General features: G+C 46.8%; 1 protein-coding gene across 1 annotated transcript in view; it reads right to left on the bottom strand.

The window, feature by feature from the left end:
• LOC137528912 (cytochrome P450 2G1-like) overlaps window positions 1-7,014 on the bottom strand; it is a 46,158-nt gene extending 39,144 nt beyond the window's left edge. The window contains exon 1 of the mRNA XM_068250676.1: window positions 6,863-7,014. Coding sequence (XP_068106777.1) covers window positions 6,863-6,931 — 69 coding nt within the window. The 5' untranslated portion in view covers window positions 6,932-7,014. The remainder of the gene's footprint in view (window positions 1-6,862) is intronic.
• Between the last annotated feature and the right edge of the window lie 13,949 nt (window positions 7,015-20,963).

The following is a 20,963-nucleotide window of genomic DNA, read 5'->3' as shown; positions in this document are numbered from 1 at the left end:
AGGGGGGGTCAAGCTTACCTCTCTGACGTCTTCTTCGGTCCGTCCCTCGGCGCCTCCCATGATGCGTCCCACGCGTGTCACGTGAGTACAAACACTTCCTCCTTCAACCCGGAAGGAGGAAGTGTTTGTACTCACGTGACCGCAGCATGGACCGCATCGTGGGAGGCGCAGAGGGACGGACCGAAGAAGACGTCAGATAGGTAATCTTGACTCCCCCGCCCACCCCACACAGGTAACTGGGTGAAATACGGATAGCAACTATCCGGGTTTCACCCGAATTCGGATTTGAGAATCTCTGGTGGGAACTACAGGTCAACATTTAAATCCATCACTGGCACCTGTGTCCTGCAGCTACATTTTCCGCTGCTCTGTATACCTGCTTTCTGGAGCTGGATCTATTAGGCTGGTGTCAGGTACATCAACCAGCATTTGGTGTCTTAAAACAGAAGGCATTTGCAATACTTCAGCTTTAAGTGAAAGTGGTTTCCAATAATGCATCACTCCTGAATATGCAAATCATCTTCATCTGTTAAAGAAAACCTGAACTGAAAATTCAAAGTCAAAATAAGCATACACAAGTCATACTTACCTGCCATGTGTCTTTCTCCTGTCCCGCGTCCTGTTTGTTCACTGTGATCAAAGGAATTTTCCATCCACCATTTTTAAAATAGCCATTACCCATAACAGCTTTCTGGTCAGCACAAAGTTAAACTGTAACATTGCCTACTTGAGCCAGGGGGAAACATGGACACATCAGTTCTCCTCTCAGCCATAACTGACAGCAACTGATATTTTACTGACAGCAAGTGATATATTTCAGATCTGACAAAATATTGTGAGAACTGGAAGGGATCATTGTCAGAAGAAAATGGAGCACTTCTGAGAGGAACTGATGACAAGGTAACTATTCAATGTTCATTTGAAGTTACCTCATGTGTTTATTTTAAATATTTTTCCTCAGTACAGGCTCTCTTTAAGGGGCGTAAGTATGCTGGACCAGCCCCTCTGCAGAGATCTGTCTGCCCCCCCCCCCCTTTCATCACAAGGAGTGTTGGCAAGTAGCTAGGGGTCTCAGTTCAGTACATTCCTATGCAGAGCATTATGCACAGCAGAAGCACATACATAACCTGCTGCCGAAGCACGCATCCCCTTCACTCACTTCTTAGTACGTTTTCGAGTGCGGTGCTCTGTGTGCAGCCAGCCAATCACCATGTGGATTCAGTCCCCACATGGTGATTGGCTTGCAGCTAGTGTTGGGCGAACAGTGTTCGCCACTGTTCGGGTTCTGCAGAACATCACCCTGTTCGGGTGATGTTCGAGTTCGGCCGAACACCTGTTGGTGTTCGGCCTTTTAAGTTCGGGTTCGCCCCGAACTACTAATTGGCCGCCGAACAGGGCCGAACAGGGCCCCTGTTCGGTCGACCAGGGCCCTGTTCGGCCGAATACTGCCCAGCTATGGGGTCGCAGGCATAAGGGGGGAGCATGCCCCGATCGCGGGGGGGTTGGTCGGAAATTCCCCCCACCCCCTCCGCTAGCGCTCCCCCCTCTGCCCGCTTCCCCATACAAAAGTTTCAGGAAGTACCGGTCCGGTGGTAGTGGGTGGCTGGCAGTGGGCGGCACTGTGAAGTACCGGTACTTCCTGAAACTTTTGTATGGGGAAGCAGGCAGAGGGGGGGAGCGCTAGCGGAGGGGGTGGGGGGAATTTCCGACCCCCCCTGCGATCGGGGCATGCTCCCCCCTTATGCCTGCGACCCCATAGGGCCCCCAAAAGCGGGATGTTCGGGGTTCGGCCCGAACATGCCGAACATTGCGGCCATGTTCGGCGAACTTTCCCGAACCCGAACATCCAGGTGTTCGCCCAACACTACTTGCAGCATGCAGTGCATGACACTTGAAAACTAACCAGCAAATGAGTGCAGGAAACGCGGGTACACACGTAAATGCTTCTGATCTGCATATAGGACTGCCTCCCAGGCCCGCTCCCAGTTTCAGGGCCCCCCCCCCCCCCCGCCACTGAGGTGGTGGCAGAGGGGATAGTTACACCATTGTCCATGCCCTGAAAGCAAGGCTGGACATCCAGAACCGCTGGTGTGTAGTGAGCCTATATCTAATGCATTTTATAGAGTATAATCATCAGAGACTGTCACGATAGGCAGCATCAGTGTAAGGCTGGTCCACATGTAGCCCACACAAAGGGCTGGTTCAGTCATGAAGCAAGGTGAAACATTTGCATCAGGCAGGCTCAGAGATTACAGGGCAGCATATTTGTACTCTGTTTACGCTAACAGCATGCAGTCAGAGAAGGAGGAGAAGCGAGAGGAGAGCGAGTTGAAGAGGTCATCATTGGGGAAAAGCAGCTTGTTGTGCTGTGTGAGTAGCAGTGTTTCATTTGACTTGCACAGCAGAAGGGAGGAGGTGGCACGGCTATCTTGACTGAAGAGGAATGGAGTGGCTGAGGGTGAGCAGTTTTATACCTCCCAACTTTTTGAGATAAGAGGGACACTTAAGGCACACCCCTGCCACACCCCTGATCCCGCCCCGTCACACCCCTAGTCACGCATACCATAAAGATTTCATAAGAAAAATATGTTTTATAATTAAAACCACACTGGTCCTTTCTATCCTGGTTCATTTTCCTTCATGGTAACATTTTAAAATAAGAAATACATCAATTTAAAAGATGGGAATAAAGTTTAGAGTCAATCAAACACATTTTTAGTAGAGAAATATATATATATATATTTATATAGAAATAGTGACAAAGTCCTGAAAGAGAGACAAATGAGGAGAAAAGAGGGACAGACGCAAAAATAAGGAAGAAAGAGGGGCAGAGGGACAAATGAGGAGAAAAGAGGGGCAGAGGGACAGGGCTGCCAAAGAGGGATTGTCCCTCCAAAAGATTTTAGAGCTATGCAGTTTGTTTGTTACAGACTCACAGCAAGCCAGTGTGCTTTTGTATTGAGCTGTAGTATGTCTTGTAGAGTAAGTGCTGTGCTATCATCAGGGTAGTCTCTAGCATAAATTGCACCCAGGCCGAGGGTGTAAAAATTGCCACCCCCCACCCCCGTGGACTCACAAACCCTTACTCTTTAGAGACAGTCACACAGCCACAGGTCACAAGTAGATCTGCCTATTTACTAGTGACAAGCCTCTCGTTCAGGAGCAGGGCCGCCATCAGAAATGTTGAGGCCTCTCACACATCATCAGGCCTGGGCCCCTCCCTGGGCCCACCCACTGGTTGCTGTGCCTCCCCACTAGTCACCCCACCCCTTTGTCCGTGCGCAAAGTGCACTGCAGCGAAAAATGTGCATGGCTCCGATACTGAAGAAAGCGGCATGCACAGCGTGATGCGGCAAAAAGTGGGCGTGGCCATGGCATGTTGTAGGTAGAGCCAAATACTAGCAAAATACCGGTATTCCCCGGTTAACAAATGAGATAGGGACTTGTAGGTTCTTATCCTTTATCTGTTCTCTTTTGTCCCCCTCTTTTCTTCATGTGCCTCTTTTGCTCCCCTCCGTCTCACCTCAGTTTGTGCCTCTTTTGTGTCCCTCTTTTTGACCTCATGTTCCCGTCTCATCTCTTTTCTCCATGTGCCTCTTTTGTCCTCACGCACCTGTTCCCCACGTTCAAGCGCTGATGTAACTCTTCTCTTAGTGCTGGAACACGGTGTGCTGGTTAGTGAGCCACAGGCCCGCAGCCAGCACATGCGGCCCTTCCAGCGCTTTGGGGGGGCCCAGGGCCCCTCACTGCAATGTCAGTTGTCCCCCCTGATGGCTGCCCTGTTCAGGAGGAAGCAAGGACCAGGAGAACAGGCGAAGAGAGCCCCAGCAAGCTGACTCCTCCATGGGCGCCACACACTGACCGCCTGCAGTACCGCTACAGGACATCAGGTGTCATCACGCGGTGGTGACGTGATGATGACATGATGTCGGATGCAGGGAGCCGAGGAAGGTGTTAGCGCTGGTAATCTTCTTTCTTCTTCCATTTGGCTGCACTGCGGGTCACCAGCTTCCTAGCGGTTATGTCCTTCTGCTTGCGCTCCCCTTCTCCTACTTGCTGGTCTGTGCCCAGGGCGGTCGCCCTGCCCAAGAAGTGGCCCTAAGCCATCATTCTAAAGTATGCCTCAGGCAGCAAAAAGTATGGTGGCTGGATGGTGTGTGGTGGCTGTTGTGTGTGGTGGCTGGATGATAATGGTTAAGGGCTCTGCCTTTGACAGAGGAGACCAGGGTTAAAATCTTGGCTCTGCCTGTTCAGTAAGCCAGCACCCATTCAGTAGGCAAACCTTAGGCAAGTATTCCTAACACTGCTGCTTCCTATAGAGCTTGTCCTCGTGGCTGCAGCTCTGGTGCTTTGAGTCCGCCAGAAGAAAAGCGTGATATAAATGTTATGTCTCTTGTCTTTGTCTAGAACCGGCCCTGCCCACACAAAAGGCATTTTTTTCCACGGACAGTTGAACTGTGTGCTCAGCAAGCATTTACCAGGCAGCAGCAAGCAGTTGTGAGAGATTGAGAGGCATTTCACTGCTTATCAACTGTCCATGCAAAAAAAGGCCTTATGGCCCGTTTCCACTAGCACGAATCCGCACGCGTTGTCTGCATGCGGATTCGCATAAACAATACAAGTGGATGGCCTTGTTTCCACTTGTCAGAATTCCTGAGCGTTTTTCTGTGCAGAAAAAAATCTGCATGGAGGAACCCTCAGAATTTGCACCTTGCACACCGCTATGTGAATCGCCGCTAATGTATTTAACTATTTGACATTCCTGGACGTGAAACTCACGTCCAAGAAGCCATGTGCGCTCCTGCGCGTTCCCGCGGCCGTGCACGCGCGCTCCCGACCCGTTTGTTAGCCAGCGAATCAGTGAATCGGGCAACGGTGCCCGATCACTGATTCCTCTCCCCCGCAGAAAAAGCGACAGCTTCTCTGGGAAGCTACGCTCTTTCTGCTTCCTATGTTCCTCTACGTCACTCTAAGCGTATGTGTTACGCTTAGAGTGACGCCACTGTAAACAAACTCATGGCTGCCATCTTGTGGCCAAAAAGTAAACTACATCTAAATGTTAAATAAAAATAAAAATACACATATTTACAAAAAAAAATACAATTTAAATCCCACCCTCCCAAAAATACCCACATAAAATGTTTAATTAAAAAAAAAACCATTACAATTAAGAATAAAAAAACACAAATATTTACCTAAGGGTCTAAACTTTTTAAATATCTATGTAAAGATTAAATATTTCTATTTTTTTTATTATAAGCTTGTAAATAGTGATGAATGCAAAATGGAAAAAATGCACTTTTATTTCCAAATAAAATATTGTCGCCATACATTATGATAGGGACATAACTTAAACGGTGTAATAACCGGGACAAATGGGCATATACAATACGTGGGTTTTAATTATGGAGGCATGTATTATTTTAAAACTATAATTGTCGAAAAGTGAGAAATAATGATTTTTTCCCGTTTTTTTCTTATTCTTCCTTTTAAAATGCATTTACAGTAAAGTGGCTCTTAGTAAAATGTACCCCCCCCCCCCAAAAAAAAAAAAAAAAACAAGATATAGATCAGTTAAAAGGGCACCACAGCGAAAAACTGTAAAATTTAAAATATATGCAAACATATACAATAAGAAGTACATTTTTTCCAGTAAAATGAGCCATAAATTACTTTTCTCCTGTGTTGCTGTCACTTACAGTAAAGTAGTAGAAATCTGACAGAAGTGACAGGCTTTGGACTAGTCCATCTCTTTATAGGGGATTCTCAGGGATATATTTATTTTTAAAAGCACTTAGTGAATAGCAGTTGCTCTGTCCAACTGCCAAAAAACTGTGTAGGGAGCAGGGAAGCTGGCCAGCATCATTGTTTAAATACTTTTTCTGGAATATCTGTATAAAGAATAAAAGCCTTGCTGAGAATCCCCTATGAAGAGATGGACTAGTCCAAAACCTGTCACTTCTGTCAGATTTCTACTGCCTACAGTAAGTGACAGCATTATAGGAGAAAAGTATTTTATGGCTCATTTTACTCTGGAAAAAATTACTTCTTATTTGTATATGTTTGCACATATTTTAAATTTTACAGTTTTTCGCTGTAGTGCCCCTTTAATTGTGATAAGTAGTAATAAAGCTATAGCTTAAGGAATGGGAGGTGAACATAGCTCGGATGCATAAAGTGAAAATCGACTGAATGCGAACTGGTTAATAGCGAAATCGTATGCAGTTTTGGCATGCGTTTTTTACCACGATTTCGCATGCGATTTCGCATAGAAACTAATGTTAAATCACACAGGCAGTGACATGGTTAAAATTGCTTATATACTAACCTATGCGAAATCGCATGGGAAATCGTGGTAAAAAAATGCATGCGGAATCGCACCCGCATGCTATTTCGTCAGCGGAGAATCAGCGTTGATTCCGCACCGCACAAGGGGAAACGGGCCCTAAGAGACATCTATTTAGTCCCACAGAAAAATCAGACCACTTCTGCACTGTTGAGTGCTGACATTAAGAGCATGGTGCTGGAATCTCTGCCCTTAATGACATGTAAAGCCCAATCTACACTATACGATTCTTTGTACGATTCAATTATGATTCTATTTACGATCCGATTAAATGCGACATGTCCGATCGGGATTCGATTCAATTCGATTTGCCATTGCAAAACAATGGCAAATCGAATTGAATCGAATAGAATCCCGATCGGACATGTCGGATTTAATCGGATCGTAAATAGAATCGTAATTGAATCGTACAAAGAATCGTATAGTGTAGATGGGGCTTTAGATTGCAGTCAGTAAACTTCCTTTCCAACATATGATCATCATTTGTTGTAAGTTGAAGGCAGATAGTTCTCTTACCTTCAGTAATGAAGTCACAATATTTCCTCCACTTAGCTGTATAATGTTCCCAACTACTGGCAGTGGCATTGGACCTGGTGGAAGATTCCTGCGTGTCCAAAACAAGCTGAAGCTGAGGTAACATAGTAATCCACAGACTATCAGTGTCAAGGAGGGAGTAACATCCTGGAACAGATCCATGTTGTCTCTTTGGATTCAAAACAGATGTTTTTAGATGTAGATGTCTTAAGGGCTCACTGGCAGGTTTGTATATTTAACCTGTTACCTATTAGAGAAATGTAAATCAATTGCACAGTTAATATAAGACTTGACTAGATACAGGACCGATGCTGCTGATACAATAAGCGAACTGTTGGCTTATTTTTGGATTTCCTGTCTTCTGAGAAGGAAATACTGGCTGGAGGCCAAGGGGGATGGGAAGGGAGAGCCTATAGAAGAACATAAGTTAAGGAATTATACTGAACGTGGACCTGAACTCTTGCACAGGACACAAGGAAAAAATAGAGAAAGGAACCCTGTATGTATGTAGAGAATTTAGCCTATTAGCGAGTTTAGCCTATAAAATTCCCCCTCATTTGTATCTAATCTCTAGTTATAATTTGATCTCTCCCCGTCACATGCCTGCCATGGCAGAGATGGCATATAATCTCATTTGAAAGCACAGGATGTTAACAATATGTCTGCTTCCATGAATCAAGAAGTAGAAACAGTGCAGATTTATTGTAGGATTTGTGTCAGTTGTAAAGCTATGTTCACATTATTAATCGCGATCAGCTTTAGGATCAATTTCAAAATCCTGTGCTTTGCCTACAAATCAGTGCACAAGACCTGCCCAACCTACATCTCTGATCTGGTCCACAGGCACATACCAGCCCGCCCCCTCCGATCCTCCAATGACCTGCGCCTAGTCGCACCACGCATAACTCAGTCACACGCACGATTGCAGGACTTCACCAGGGCCGCCCCTACTCTCTGGAACTCTCTCCCACCAGCCGTCAGACTCGCCCCCACCTTTAATTCCTTCAAACAAGCTCTCAAGACTCACCTCTTCACGCTCGTATACCCCCCTACACCAGCACCATAATATGTTCTGTTAGACCCCCTCTCAAAAGACGCACTTATTGTCTCCACCCCACCCTTTAGATTGTAAGCCTCCGGCAGGGCCCTCCTCCCTAACGTATCCAGCTTGATTATGCAATCTTACTCGCAACCACCCCTCTTGTAGACTCGAACAGTCTCTATTTTGACCTATGACACTGTATTGTTATCAAATCATTTGCATGATCTTGTTTTGTTGTGAGTTTCCGTATGTTCTACCTGTATGTTAACCCATTTATCTATTGTGCAGCGCTGCGTAAGATGTTGGCGCTTTATAAATACAATAAATAATAATAATAAGCGCTGAGCACTTTTGGTCACTTTTTTTCAAGCAATTGATTTTCTGAGCGTTTGCCGATTTTGTGTAAGCGCTTTTGATGAGCGATTGAGATTTTCACTTCCTGACGTCAGTCAGGAAGCGAACTCTTTGACCCAGAAAAGAATAAATACAATGTATTTATTCTTAAAAGCGCTTGGGAAATCGCTATGCAAAGCCCTTTTTGAAGCATTTCCCTACACCTTCCATTGAGCCAAAGCACTCTGAAAATGGTACAGGCATCGCTTTTGGAAGAGAATCGTAATCGAACCGCTCATATGTGAACACTATCATAGGGGAATCATTGCACAAGTGCTTTAACCACTTGACGACCAGGGGATTATTGCCTGATCTGTGCTGCGTGGGCTCTCCAGCCCGCAGCACAGATCAGGATAGAGCCAGGGCGATCAGACTTACCCCCTTTTTTCCCAACTAGGGGGATGTCCTGCTGGGGGGGTCTGATCGCCGCCGGCTTGCTGCGCTTTGCGGGGGGGTTCTTCAAAGCCCCCCTCCGCAGCGTTTTCGGCGCTCCCGTCCTACTCAGTCCCTCCCTCTCCCTGTATGAGCTGCGCAGGACGGATATCCATCCTGCGCATTCTAGGATAGGCTTCAGCCTATCATATGCAGGCGATCCCCGGCCAATCAGAGGCCGGGGATCGCCGATCTGCCTTACGGCGCTGCTGCGCAGCAGCGCCATATGATGTAAACAGCGGGGATTTCTTCCCCACGTGTTTACATTTTGCCGGCGAGCTGCGATCGCCAGCTCTCCGGCTGTTCATGGAGACACCCTCCGTGAACGGACATTGAAAGGCCGCTCGATCGTTTCCATGGACACCCGCAGACGACCAGTTTACACCAATCGGCGTTAGCTGGTCGTCAAGAGGTTAATAGCGATTCGCCAACGCTTAAAAAATTACACAAACGCTCATAGTGTGAACAAGCCCTTACAAATATATTTTTCTTTAAAGGTTATTATGTTGTTGCATATCTTTTAGAGCATAGAGCAAGTTCTGAGTTCAGGTCCACTTTAAGTATGTTTAAAATGATTTAAAACGAGACTCTGATCCTGTATAATAAAACCCCTGTGTCCCTGCGTCACGTTGTCCCTGTGTAGCTGGGTCTGTGCCTTTTGCTACTGCGCATGTGCGCAGCACAGACCCAGCCTCACAGAGACAGGAACTCTGTGACCTCAGCCACCCTCTCTATGCATTAATGAGCAAGCTGCTACTGAAGACAAAACTTTTTTTTTTATTTTGCTTGCAGGCCCTAATAGACCTGGGCGGCAGCCAGCAGACTTCTTCCCAGCCTGGCCGGCCCCGCCCCCTCAAGCACGAGGATGCTAAGGACATCCTGCATGTCTTGCAGCCATGAAGAAGACTGATGGCTGCCGTGGTTGTTGTAACACAGCCTGCTTGTAGTTGTGGCTGTGTCTGGGCTGGGGGCTAAGCAGCTAAGCTAATGGAGAGAGCTGAAGTTAGTATATATATATATATATATATATATATATATATATATATATATATATATATATATATATATATATATATATATATATATACATACATACATACTGTACATACAGTGGCTTGCAAAAGTATTCGCCCCCCTTGAAGTTTTCCACATTTTGTCACATTACTGTCACAAACATGCATCAATTTTATTGGAATTCCACGTGAAAGACCAATACAAAGTGGTGTACATGTGAGAAGTGGAACGAAAATCATACATGATTCCAAACATTTTATACAAATAAATAACTGCAAAGTGGAATGTGTGTAATTATTCAGCCCCCCTGAGTCAATACTTTTGCTGCAATTACAGCTGCCAGTCTTTTAGGGTATGTCTCTACCAGCTTTGCACATCTAGAGACTGAAATCCTTGGCCATTCTTCTTTGTAAAAGAGCTCCAGCTCCATTTCCATTTCTGCTAACTTGTGACGAAAAAAAATGAAATCTGCCACGGACTCACCATGCCCCTCACTGAATACTTTGGGGTGTCTACTTTCCAAAATGGGGTCATTTGTGGGGTGTGTTTACTGCCCTGACATTTTGGGGGGTGCTAAAGTGTAAGCACCCCTGTAAAGCCTAAAGGTGCTCATAGGACTTTGGGCCCCTTAGCGCACCTAGGCTGCAAAAAGGGGTCAGACATGTGGTATCGCCGTACTCAGGAGAAGTAGTATAATGTGTTTTGGGGTGTATTTTTACACATACCCATGTTGGGTGGGAGAAATATCTCTGTATATGACAATTTTTATTTTTTTTTACACACAATTGTCCATTTACAGAGATAGTTCTCCCATCCAGCATGGGTATGTGTAAAAATACACCCGAAAACACATTAAACTACTTCTCTTGAGGGTCTGATCTGATGGGTGGCAGTGACAGGTGGTGACAAGGGGTGATTGATGGGTTATGGACAGGTGATTGACAGGGGATCAGTGGGTGAGTACAGGGGAGGATAGATGTATACAGTACACAAGGGGGGGGGGGGTCTGGGGAGCATCTGAGGGTGTGGGGGGTGATAAGGAGCCAGTTTAGGACCTAATCTATAAAATAGCACTGATAGTGACAGGGAGTGATTGATGGGTGATTAGCGGGTGATTGGGTGCAAACAGGGGTCTGGGGGTGGGCAGGGGGGGTCTGAGGGGTGCTGTGGGCGATCAGAGGGCAGGATCAGTGTGTTTGAGTGCAGACATGGAGGGCTGCAGCCTGCCCTGGTGGTCCCTCGATCACTGGGACCACCAGAGCAGGAGGCAGCCTTTATAATACGCTTTGTATACATTACAAAGCGTATTATACATTTGTATGCGGCGAGGAGTTAATTACCCGCCGTCGCTTCCACACGCCAGTCGCCAGTGGCAGATCGTGTGACACGATCCCCGCATAACCACGCCCCCCGCCGCCACCGCTGATGGGCGTATTGTGGTCGTTTGGGCCCAGCCCTTGCCGCCGCCCATCGGCTTAAGACGGTCGTCAAGTGGTTAAGGTTTACATCCTTTCCCGCCCTTTATATATATATTTTTTTGTTTTTCTTTTTGTGTTTGTATATTATTGCACAATGACTGGTAGAGGGCAAGGCACCACCAGGAGAGGCAGCGCTATTGCTGCAGCCACTGGCAGCACCAGCAGGTCTGTGACTGGTCCGCCGCCAGCCACTGACCGCAGAGTTGTGGAGGAGGGAGCAGAGGCGCAGCAGCATGTTTGCGCCCAGCTTTGCCGTGGGCCCATTGCAGAGAGTCAGGCACAGGCTGTGGTGGAAATTATGGTGGAGCAGCAAGCCACCGTTTCCAGCCAGACCTCCAGCACCAGCAAGACCGGTGCCACCACCACCAGCACACCGGTCCGCAGCAGGCCTCCACCACCGCTTGAGGTCACGTCGACCCCAGTGACCAGCCTGCCCTCAGTGAGCTCGCTCTTCACCCCAGGGAACACGAGAGTTTTGAGGAATGTTGTGGAACAGTTTGAGGAGGAGATGATGGGGGCATACAAGGAGGAGGAGGAGTATGAGGTGGAAGAGTTTGTTGTTGGCGCACAACAACCAAAATTTTATGATGAGGAGGAGGGGCCTGATGTAGGGGATGTTGGGGCAGAGGAGATGTTTGGGGATGATGATGATGAGGTGGGGGGCTGTCCATATGTGCCACCACCACGGTTGGGTGAAGGCAGCTCGTCATCGGAGGCTTCTCTGGCATAGAGGCGCGGCAGCAGCATGGCGGGAGCAGCAGGAGCCACAGCCTGCTGCTTCAGCCGCTACCACCTCCCGCACCAAAGCTCCTCCAAGCAAAGGGAAAAAAACACAGCACTCCAAAGGCAAATTAAATCTCCCCAGCCCACAAGCTTGAAAGGCAAGTTAAAATCCCCAGTCTGGCGGTACCTCACTTTGTGCGTTGATGACAAGACCCGTGCCATTTGCCACAGTTGCGGTGCTAGCCTGAGCAGAGGTCGCGATCTGAACAAGTTGGGTACCTCGTGTCTGCAGACCCACTTGGAAACCAAACATTTTCAGGACTACAGTGAGTTTCTGAAGCTGAAGGACAGTGGCGCAGGCAGTGGTCAGAGCCAGACAGCCACTACACAGGCTTCAGCAGCAGCAGCAGCATCCCACCCTCCTGCTCATCCAGCATCAGCAACAGGAGCACAGAAACTCACTGCTCCCCCTCTCGGACAGCCAGTCCTCAGTGGCCTCATCTGTTCCCTTCACAGTCACCTCCTCATCCTCCCGTGCAGGCAAATGCCATCAGACCCTGCTAAGCGAGTCCTTTTCCGGTGTGACCAAGGTTCTGCCTCCCACCAACAGGCGCATCCGAGTGCTGAATGGGTTGCTTGCCCGGGCCATGTGCTCCAAAGCTCCTGCCATACTCCTTTGTGCAGGAGGGGAGTGAGATGAGAATGCTCCTACAGTATGAGATCCTGGAGTGGCAAATCCCAAGCTGCCACTACTTCTCCCGCACAGCGATCCCAGCACTGCACCGCTTTGCTATGGCAAACGTGGGCCACTCGCTCGATCACATCATAAGTGAGTGGATCCATGTCACCATGGATTCATGGAGCAATCCCCTGCTAATTTGGCTTGTTTTTTTTGTAGGTGCTGTGGTACCACCGCTAGGTGCCATGGCCCGTTACATCGCCTGCTGCCACACGACACTCCTCCTCCTCCTGCTGCTGCTGTATTTAACCTCCTGCTGTCTGTGTTCCCACCGCCAGGGTCCACAGAATTATGCACTGCTGCCATGCGCTACTAACTATTATGCCCCAAATTTAGCTATGCTGTTGAAGAAATATTTTTACAACAGTTGAGTTCTGTAAGGGAAAAAACATTAAAGCGGACCCAAACCAAACATTTTTTTAATTCAAAATATTTAGTTGCACCACTCTGACACATACAAAGATAAATAAACACTCCTTCAAGCCTATTAGCATTTCAGTGCATGCTTTTCACCCTTCTCTTTTCATAACTAGGGTTATACAGGTGGCAGCCATTAGCAATTCCTCCATTGCCAGACACCACTTACTCCATCAGTTTGCCGGAAAAATCCCAGCAATTTGAAAGGAAGGGAGGGGTTCCTCCAATAAATGTAAAATATTTTATATTTGTCATTATGCAGCTGAAAAAAGGCTGCTATTTATTATTATAAGTTAGAAAATAGATTTTATTTCTGAAATCTTGTATTTTTAGTTTGGGTCCACTTTAAGTTGGGTACAAGAGGAAGAATATGAACACACACAAAAAAAAAGATGGTGGTGAAAAATAAGAAGAACAATAACAAGAAGGAGGAGGAGGCGTTTTCCATCATTTTTTTTAAATTACACCTATTTCATTTTGATTTCCCTTTAAAAAATTGCTTTAAGGCCATCCGAATTCGTGGTCACGACTATTGCCTGAATTCAATTACTGATCACAATTCGAATCGAATTCTATGGTCGTGATCACGGCCGAATCCGAATTTAACCCGGACCTGAATTTGAATGTACTCGAATTGAATTTGGGTACATCGAGCATGACTGCTTATAATATAGTGCCATGGGGGCCCCTGAATAGTATCCAAGGCTTCCAGGTTTTTTCAAAGACCTCTACCTTGTCAGCAATTCTTTCATTGATAGGTTTAGGGATCATTGTTGAGTCAATGTTTTGGAGGACCCTTTGGAAAGATACAAATCTAGAATGCCAGGAGGCTGCTTTAAAGAGAACCCGAGGTGGGTTTGAAGAATATTATCTGCATACAGAGGCTGGATCTGCCTATACAGCCCAGCCTCTGTTGCTATCCCAAACCCCCCTAAGGTCCCCCTGCACTCTGCAATCCCTCATAAATCACAGCCACGCTGCTGACAAACAGCTTGTCAGAGCTGGCTGTGTTTATCTCTATAGTGTCAGTCTGCTGCTCTCCCCGCCTCCTGCAGAACTCCAGTCCCCACCTGCATCCCTTCCCTCCCTGCTGATTGGAGGGAAGGGACGGGGGCAGGGACCGGAGCTATGCAGGAGGCGGGGGAGCAGCTGAGACTGACACTACAGATGTAAACACAGCCTCACAGCACGGCTGTGATTTATGAGGGATTGCAGAGTGCAGGGGGACCTTAGGGGGGTTTGGGATAGCAACAGACGCTGGGCTGTATAGGCATATCCAGCCTCTGTATGCAGATAACATTCTTTAAACACACCTCGGGTTCTCTTTAAGTACCTTAGCTGCGTTTGCTACATGCTGCATGAGTCTATGCTCAGGGTGCTTAACAAATTCTTATTTATATCCCAGAAGGAGAGTTCGAGCATCTTTCAAGATAGCTTTCTTAAAAATTCTAGTAATAAGGGTGCTTATTTTAGACCAGAGTCTATATGCTTTAGGGCAAGACCAAAAAATATGGAGTATAGTGTCAGCCAGTGGCGTACCTAGGGCATTTGGCACCCGGTGCTAGGTATTAAAAGACACCCCCCCCTAAAAAAAATGGGCATGGCCACAACCTGCAGCGTGCTTCGCGGCAAAAATGGGCGTGGTCATGACCAGATGAGGGCGGGGCTAACTGTATTTTAAAGTATTAGCTAGTATAGTTGCCCCCAGTATAGCTAGTACAGTTGCCCCCAGTATAGCTGCCCCCAGTGGAGCTAGTATAGTTGCCCCCAGTGAAACTAATTGCCCCCAGTATAGCTAGTTTAGTTGCCCCCAGTGTAGCTAGTATATTTGCCCCCAGTATAGCTAGTATAGCTGCCCCCAGGCTAGCTAGTTTAGTTGCCCCCAGTATAGCTAGTATAGCTGCCCCCAGTATAGCTAGTATAGCTGCCCCCAGTATAGCTAGTATAGCTGCCCCCAGTATAGCTAGTATAGCTGCCCCCAGTATAGCTAGTATAGCTGCCGCTAGTATAGCTGCCCCCAGTATAGTTGCCCCCAGTATAGCTAGTATAGCTGCCCCCAGTATAGCTAGTATAGCTGCCCCCAGTATAGCTGCCGCTAGTATAGCTGCCCCCAGTATAGTTGCCCCCAGTATAGCTAGTTTAGTTGCCCCCAGTATAGCTAGTTTAGTTGCCCCAGTATAGCTAGTATAGCTGCCCCCAGTATAGCTAGTATAGCTGCCCCCAGTATAGCTAGTATAGCTGCCGCCAGTATAGCTAGTATAGCTGCCCCCAGTATAGCTGCCCACAGTATAGTTGCCCCCAGTATAGCTAGTTTAGTTGCCCCCAGTATAGCTAGTATAGCTGCCCCCAGTATAGCTAGTATAGCTGCCCCCAGTATAGCTGCCCCCAGTATAGTTGCCCCCAGTATAGCTAGTTTAGTTGCCCCCAGTATAGCTAGTTTAGTTGCCCCCAGTATAGCTAGTATAGCTACCCCCAGTATAGCTAGTTTAGTTGCCCACAGTATAGCTAGTTTAGTTGCCCCCAGTATAGCTGCCCCCAGTATAGCTAGTATAGCTGCCCCCAGTATAGCTGCCCCCAGTATAGCTAGTTTAGTTGCCCCCAGTATAGCTAGTTTAGTTGCCCCCAGTATAGTTGCCCCCAGTATAGCTGCCCCCAGTATAGCTAGTTTAGTTGCCCCCAGTATAGCTAGTTTAGTTGCCCCCAGTATAGCTGCCCCCAGTATAGCTAGTTTAGTTGCCCCAGTATAGCTAGTTTAGTTGCCCCCAGTATAGCTAGTTTAGTTGCCACCAGTATAGCTAGTTTAGCTGCCCCCAGTATAGCTAGTATAGCTGCCCCCAGTATAGCTAGTTTAGTTGCCCCCAGTATAGCTGGTAAGTTGCCCCCAGTATAGCTAGTTGAGTTGCCCCCAGTATAGCTAGTTTAGTTGCCCCCAGTATAGCTAGTATAGCTGCCCCCAGTATAGCTAGTATAGCTGCCCCCAGTATAGCTAGTTTAGTTGCCCACAGTATAGCTAGTTTAGTTGCCCCCAGTATAGCTGCCCCCAGTAAAGCTAGTATAGCTGCCCCCAGTATAGCTGCCCTCAGTATAGCTAGTTTAGTTGCCCCCAGTATAGCTAGTTTAGTTGCCCCCAGTATAGCTGCCCCCAGTATAGCTAGTTTAGTTGCCCCCAGTATAGCTAGTTTAGTTGCCCCCAGTATAGCTGCCCCCAGTATAGCTAGTTTAGTTGCCCCCAGTATAGCTAGTACAGTTGCCCCCAGAATAGCTAGTATAGTTGCCCCCAGTATGAGGAAAGCCTCGAAGGAGGGGTGGCGGGGAGGGGGGCCGGACCCCCCACCTCCCTGACCTGTGTCCCCTCCTTCTGGCGCTTCCCCCTCCTAATAAGCAGCAGCGGGCAGGAGCGGCGAAGAAGACTCACTCACCTGCTCCTGGCGATGGCGGCGGCGCATAGCGTCATCCTCACGCGACGCTGGTCTCCGACTTCTCTGTCACTCACTGTGCTTCCGCCAATCAGGAAGCACAGTGAGCGGTGGAGAAGGCGGAGACCAGCGTCACGTGACGATGGCGCTATGTGCCATCGCCTGGAACGTAGGAAGGAGGTGAGTAAGTCCTCTTGCCCGCTGCTGCCCGCTGCTACTAATTAGGAGGGGGAAGCGCCAGAAGGAGGGGACCCAGGTGAGGGAGGTGGCGGGTCCGGCCCCCCTCCCCGCCGCTTTCCCCGCCACCCTCCTTTCCGTGCTGCTTCCCTCTCCTGTCCTGCACACAGTGCACAGGCCTCTGTGGGAGGCCTTGATGACACCCCCTGGGGCGCCCGACACCCGGTGCGGGGCGCCCCTTGCCGCCCTATAGTAGGGACGCCACTGGTGTCAGCACTTTGGCATCCTCAGAAACATAACCTAGAGATAGAGGAGTCAAATTCATGAAGTCTTGCAGGGGTGTAGTAAGTTCTATGAAGTATTTTAAGGGAGACTTCAATATGAGTGCTAAAAAGACTGCCTTTTGCTAAAGTTGTAAAAGATTCACCCCAGTTTTCCATATTTAAATTAAAGTCAAGATCTTGTTCCCATTTAGTCGGAAAGGGGGGGGGGGGTGTCTATCATCCTCAGGAGCCTGGTATTGTAGGACATAAAGTAGAAAGACTAGGCCTTTTTCAAATGGATCAGTGGAACAGGTGACTTGAAAATGTGTACAAGGGCTATCATATACATTATTGGGAAAAGTACATAAATAGTATATTATTTGATAGAGGCAAAACATTTCCGAGGATGGAATATTATGCTTTAAGGCCAGCTGCTGTCCTGTAGGAATCTTACCATCAATAAGAAAGTCTCGGAGTGTAAGTAGACCTTTCTCAACCCACCTCGTAAATGCTCGGGAATCCAAACCGCTTGGAAAGTCAGGGTTATGAAGAAGATGTAAGAGTGAAGGAGTTTGCGATTGTAGTTTACATAAAAAATGGGTTTTATTCCACACTGAAAGAGTATGAATCATCAGGGGGGAAATGTCCCGTAATTTCCTATGGCCTTCTTTAGACACCCATAGAGATCCATTCAAAGAGTATGGATATAGGATTGTGTCTTCAATCTCCACCCAAACCGGTTGCCTATCCCCAGCATATACAAGTGGGATCTGTGCCAGTTGAGAAGTAATGTAGTATTTATTCAGATGGGGGACGGAGAGTACTCCAGAGGTCTTATGCCAATACATATATTATTTAGGAGTATGAGGTCTTTTATGTGCCCATATAAAAGAGAAGATCTGTTTTTGGAGTATGAATATGTCTTTTCTAATAAGAGGAATAGGAAGGACCCTGAAATAGTAAGTACATTTTGGTAAGAGGGTCATCTTGACTGCCGTTATACGTCCAGTCCAAGATAGGTTGTAGGTGTGCCAAATTTGTAAATCTTTAAGAAGATCGGGTGTAACCTTGGCATAATTTCATTTACAGAGATCTGATAGATTATTACATACATTAACACCCAAATACTTAAGGAAGTGGGGCCGATATTGAAACCCAGAAGTAGAAGCTAATTGTTTAGCTTCAGATATTGGTATATTACAGGAGATCATTTCTGTCAATATTAATTTTTAAACCAGATATTTTGTCAAATTTGCGAAGGGCTAATATTAAATTAGGGATGGTAGAGTGAGGCTGTTGAATTGTCATCAAGATATATCATCAGCAAATCAGCTAAGCTTGGGTTGGATTCTAAGGGTGGCCGTTGGTTTAGAGTATATTTGCTCAATGAGGTTGTGGAAGGTTCCTGTAATACCACTAGTTCTTGTTACAGCAAATAAAAAGGGCCAGATAAGGCTATCAAAAGCCTTTTCTATGTCAAGGGTAAGTACAATCAGAGGTTTTTTATTCTTGTTGGCATGTTGAATAAGCAATAGGGTACGTCTGATATTGTCTGAGGCTTGCCTATTAGGGATAAACCCCACCTGGTCCCTCTTAACCAACGAATGTAGTAGTTTATTGAGGCATTTCGCCATGATCAATGTAAGAATCTTATAATCCTGGTTTAATAATGAAATTGGGTGATAATTTTTAACTTGCAAGGGGTTCTTACCTGGCTTAGGTAGGAGTATAATTCTAGCTTCTAAAAACTCGGGGGGGGGGGGGGGGGGGGGACTGCTAGAATGTTTATGAATTTTTATAAGATGCAGAGGTGTAGCCGTCCGGTCCGGGAGCTTTTCCTCCTTTAAGGTGATTACGTCAAGCACTTCTTCCACCGTAATAGTGTAATTTAATGGAGTCTGGACTCAGTCTAGAGAGTAGACTTTGTTGAAGATATTTTGTAGTATCTACTAGAAAGTCGCTTTCAGGTTTCTTATATAAGTTATAATAGAAGTTATGGAAGGCTTGAGAAATGTTTTTCTTTAAAGGTTATTATGTTATTTATTATTTTTTAGAGCAGAGAGGAATTTCTGAGTACAGGACAGCCAAGTTCAGGTAAGGGCAGACAGCAGTTACACTTTAAATCATATCAAGGGCAGCCTGGCAAATTGGAGATGGAGAACAGATAACTGGACTGGTCTGTCTATCAGGCAGCAGACAGAGTGGTGGCAGTCTAGCAGATTAGAGGGCAGAGGCGGCGGTGGCGACCGTGGGGTGTGAATGAGCACAAACTCATTACTCATTATATACACTCACCTAAAGGATTAATAGGAGCACCATACTAATACGGTGTTTGACCCCCTTTCGTCTTCAGAACTACCTTAATTCTACATGGCATTGATTCAACAACGTGCTTAAAGCATTCTTTAGAAATGGTGGCCCATACTAATAAGATAGCATCTTGCAGTTGATGGAGACTTGTGGGATGCAGATCCAGGGCATGAAGGTCCCGTTCCATCACATCCCAAAGATGCGCTATTGGGTTGAGATCAGGTGACTGTGGGGGCCATTTTAGTACAGTGAACTCACTGTCATGTTCAAGAAACCAATTTGAAATGATTTGAGCTTTGTGACATGGTGCATTATCCTGCTAGAAGTAGCCATCAGAGGAAGGGTGCATGGTGGTCATGAAGGGATAGACATGGTCAGAAACAATGCTAATGTAGCCTGTGGCATTTAAAAGATGCCCAATTGGCACTAAGGGGCCTAAAGTGTGCCAAGAAAACATCCCCCACACCATTACACCACCACCATCAGCCTGCACAGTGGTAACAAGGCATGATGGATCCATGTTCTCATTTTGTTTATGCCAAATTCTGACTCCGTCGAGACTCATCAGACCAGACAACATTTTTCCAGTCTTCAACTTTCCAATTTTGGTGAGCTCGTGCAAATTGTAGCCTCTTTTTCTTATTTGTAGTGGAGATGAATTGTACCCGATGGGGTCTTCTGCTGTTGTAGCCCATCCGCCACAATGTTGTGCGTGTTGTGGCTTCACAAATGCATTGATGCATACCTCGGTTGTAACGAGTGGTTATTTCAGTCAACGTTGCTTTTCTATCAGCTTGAATTAGTCGCTCCATTCTCCTCTGACTTCTAGCATCAACAAGACATTTTCAACCACAGGACTGCTGCATACTGGATGTTTTTCCTTTTACACACCATTCTTTGTAAACCCTAGAAATGGTTGTGCATGAAAATCCCAGTAACTGAGCAGATTGTGAAATACTTGGACCGGCCCATCTGGCACCAACAACCATGCCACGCTCAAAATTGCTCAAATCACCTTTCTTTCCCATTCTGTCATTCAGTTTGGAGTTCAGGAGATTGTCTTGACCAGGACCACACCCCTAAATGCATTGAAGCAACTGCCATGTGATTGGTTGATTAGATAATTGCATTCATGAGAAATTGAACAGGTGTTACTAATAATCCGTTAGGTGAGATAAGTATATCATTTTCTTTCTTCATTATAATCCTGCTGTCATGTTTAGAGGAGGGAGGAAGGGTGGTCGGAGAAGTGAGCACTTGCCTGCTTGTTCGCTATATGTTTTTTTGTGTGTGCGTGTTTTTTTTTGGGGGGGGGGGGGCTGCCTGAATAGTATTTGGAGGGGGGAGGTGCCAGCCTGCCTGATTTCTGTTTTAAGGAGCGGGGAGTGAGTGCCTTCCTGCCTGTCCCTGATATGTTTTTTGGGGGAATGGGTGGGGGGGGGGGCCCTGTCTGATTTCTGATTGGAGGTGAGGTGGGTAGTGAATGTCTGAGTGCTTCCTGCCTTCTGCTGGATTTCTGTTTTTTTTTTTGGGGGGGGGGGCATCTAAAGTTTCGCAGGGGGCCCCAGTGATTTCAAGCTATGCCCCTGGGGCTCAGGATTTAACCACTTCCAAAGTTGTATTATACATGATTCTAATTGATTCCCTGTCAGATCTCTACTGTCTTTTAAGGCCTGAAG

The sequence above is a fragment of the Hyperolius riggenbachi genome, chromosome 8, assembly GCF_040937935.1.
Source record: "Hyperolius riggenbachi isolate aHypRig1 chromosome 8, aHypRig1.pri, whole genome shotgun sequence".
NCBI lineage: Eukaryota > Metazoa > Chordata > Amphibia > Anura > Hyperoliidae > Hyperolius > Hyperolius riggenbachi.
Note: the sequence above shows the minus strand (reverse complement) of the source record. Positions and strands in the feature narration are given on the sequence as shown.